The 2,500-nt window shown below is 43.9% G+C and overlaps 1 protein-coding gene across 1 annotated transcript in view; it reads right to left on the minus strand.

Moving 5' to 3' along the window:
• Nucleotides 1-876: 876 nt before the first annotated feature.
• LOC119578629 overlaps nt 877-2,500 on the minus strand; it is a 15,950-nt gene continuing 14,326 nt past the window's right edge. The window contains exons 3-5 of the mRNA XM_037926191.1: nt 2,366-2,500; nt 1,643-1,788; nt 877-987 (exon numbers count right to left, since the gene is read on the minus strand). The exon at nt 2,366-2,500 is cut by the window's right edge and continues 99 nt beyond it. Coding sequence (XP_037782119.1) covers nt 877-987; nt 1,643-1,788; nt 2,366-2,500 — 392 coding nt within the window. The remainder of the gene's footprint in view (nt 988-1,642; nt 1,789-2,365) is intronic.

Genomic DNA, 2,500 nt, shown 5'->3' on the forward strand with positions numbered 1-2,500 from the left:
GACTTGGGTTCATCATTGTCAACTGTGCTTAAAAATAATGCCCAGTTTTTTTTTTACCATATCACAGTTCTAATACTAAAATGCATCTGCGTGTATTTCATTCTTATGAAAACTTATCTACTGTACAATTCCCCAATATATCTAACAGTAGCCAGATTAATAAATTACACTATAGTATAAATGCATCACTTTTCTCTGCACTGTCATTATAATACCACAAGGGTAGTATAAAATAGTGCACAAGGAGGATAATTAAACTGAAAAGCGAACGTTTTTAGGGATGAAAAAGTTTGATGGAAAAAATAGAATGAAATAAGCAATAGGCTAGATCTACTTCAGAAAATGTAATGTAAGAAATGTAAACGTCTTGCACTGGTATCCTCGCGTTAACAAAATCAATTGTGTCAGTCACCCACAGATGGCGTGAATAACACCGCTCATATTCAGAGACCCTTTTGGGACCTTAAACGGAGAGCCGGACCGGCATCTCGCACCCGCCAACCAATCGCGTCGAGCTTCGCGCGCCGCAGCCAACGGTGATTGGCTCACGGGCGCGAGGTGCCGGTCCGGTGTCACAAGTGTCTCTGAATAGGAGCGAAAATCTCACAAGGATCTCTCAATATGAACGATTTCGCTCATATTCATAACGTTATTGGTGACTTGTGCTATGAGTGCCATCTGTCGGCTGCTTTCTTGTTTATTCTCCTTCCCTCTACACTAGGCCCCCTTCTTCCACCGTCGGAAAACCAGCTTAAGCTCCGGAACATCCTTACAAGCCAGCGTAAAAGAAAAAAAAAATGTTCGCGATTTCATCTCTATCAAAATCAAATAAAAAAATAAAAAGATAGACGGAAAATCTCCTAATTCCAGACGCCCTTAGTCGTCGTCGTCGTCCACGGCCTTGGCGATGAAAGGAGGCGGGATGGCGGCGGGACGCGGTCGCCCTCGCCCTCGACCCCGTCTCCTGCCAGGCTGCGGTCCGCCAACCTGAAAGGAAAACGCACTTGGTGTTTATTTTGGGGGTAACGGAAGTATTTTCTTAGGATATTCTGGTAGGCGGATTTTTTTTTTTTTTTAAGATATAAAGAAAAAGAAGAGTGTTAATGAAGTGTTCATCCCACCGACCTCAAAAAACAACAACAGAAATTTGTTATTCATTCTTTGTGTAAGAATTGGATTTCCTTAAGGTTTTCGGGTTGGTGGGCGATTAAAAAAGTATTTATAAAAATGAGTGTTAATAAAGTTGGCATTTTGGGTAAGAACAGGGTTTCCTTAGGATTTTCTGATAAGTGGGAGGTGGAGAGATATAGAGAAAAGGAAAGAGAAATGATAAGCAAAAGAGAGAATGAGAAAAAAATTTTATAGCTTTGTCACCATGCATATTGTATGTGAATATCTTAATATGACACTTATGATTTAGCATGATTTATTATGGCTACATTTCATCTAAAAAAATCTTAGATCACACCAGAATATACCATATCACGATCATGCATAATCATCGAATAATAATTTACCAATATATCTATATGCACACGCATACAGATATCATTATTCGCTTTTTCATAATATCTACTCCCTCGATTATCACTAACACCCCACGCACATCTTCCACCTATTTACCCACTGAACCTCCACTCACCTGGAGACCCATATAGAACTGGACGTCCCCCTTGAAGTTCTCCGGTGTGAAGGAATAGAAGGGGTTGGGTCCGTACCCGAACTTGAGTCGACAAACTCCGTTGAAGTCTCGGCGATACCCGCTCGGGCACGACTCCGTGGGTACGGCTGGAAGCGGAGGAGAAGGGATGAGGGCAAGCGGTGTGGTGTTTCTCCTCCCTTGTGCGAAGTGAGATTTTTTGTGTACGTTTTCCCGTGCTCTCGGCAAAAGCACGTGGAGGTATTAGTTTTCATGAAGACAGTACTAATGGATATCTTCTATGGGGGTAATTTATTTCTACGTATATTTGATATAATCACAGTCCTCGTTAATGTCTTCAAATTTGCTGTGCAGTTATTTCGTTTTAGTATTTATCTCAAGTTGTTAACCATAACCTGCCAGAACACTCTTTTACATATACTAAAATGTGTCCTCTTCACACACACAAAACGAATCACACGCACGCGCACGCACACGCACACACACACACACACACACACACACACACACACACACACACACACACACACACACACACACACACACACACACACACACACACACACACACAGGCTCTCTCTCTCTCTCTCTCTCTCTCTCTCTCTCTCTCTCTCTCTCTCTCTCTCTCTCTCTCTCTCTCTCTCTCTCTCTCTTTCTCTTTCTCTCTCTCTCTCCCTCTCTCTCTCTCTTCGCGGCCCAACTCACTGATAATAGCCGCGTTGAGCCCCGGGTCCGGCCCGTCGAAGACAGTGCCCTTGGGAGCGGGAAGGCCCGCCTGCAGGGGCACCGCGGGCAGGACCGGCGAGTGCCACAGCGTCAGGGGCGGGAGTGAGTCGAAGC

Source organism: Penaeus monodon, chromosome 11 (assembly GCF_015228065.2).
Source record: "Penaeus monodon isolate SGIC_2016 chromosome 11, NSTDA_Pmon_1, whole genome shotgun sequence".
Lineage (NCBI taxonomy): Eukaryota > Metazoa > Arthropoda > Malacostraca > Decapoda > Penaeidae > Penaeus > Penaeus monodon.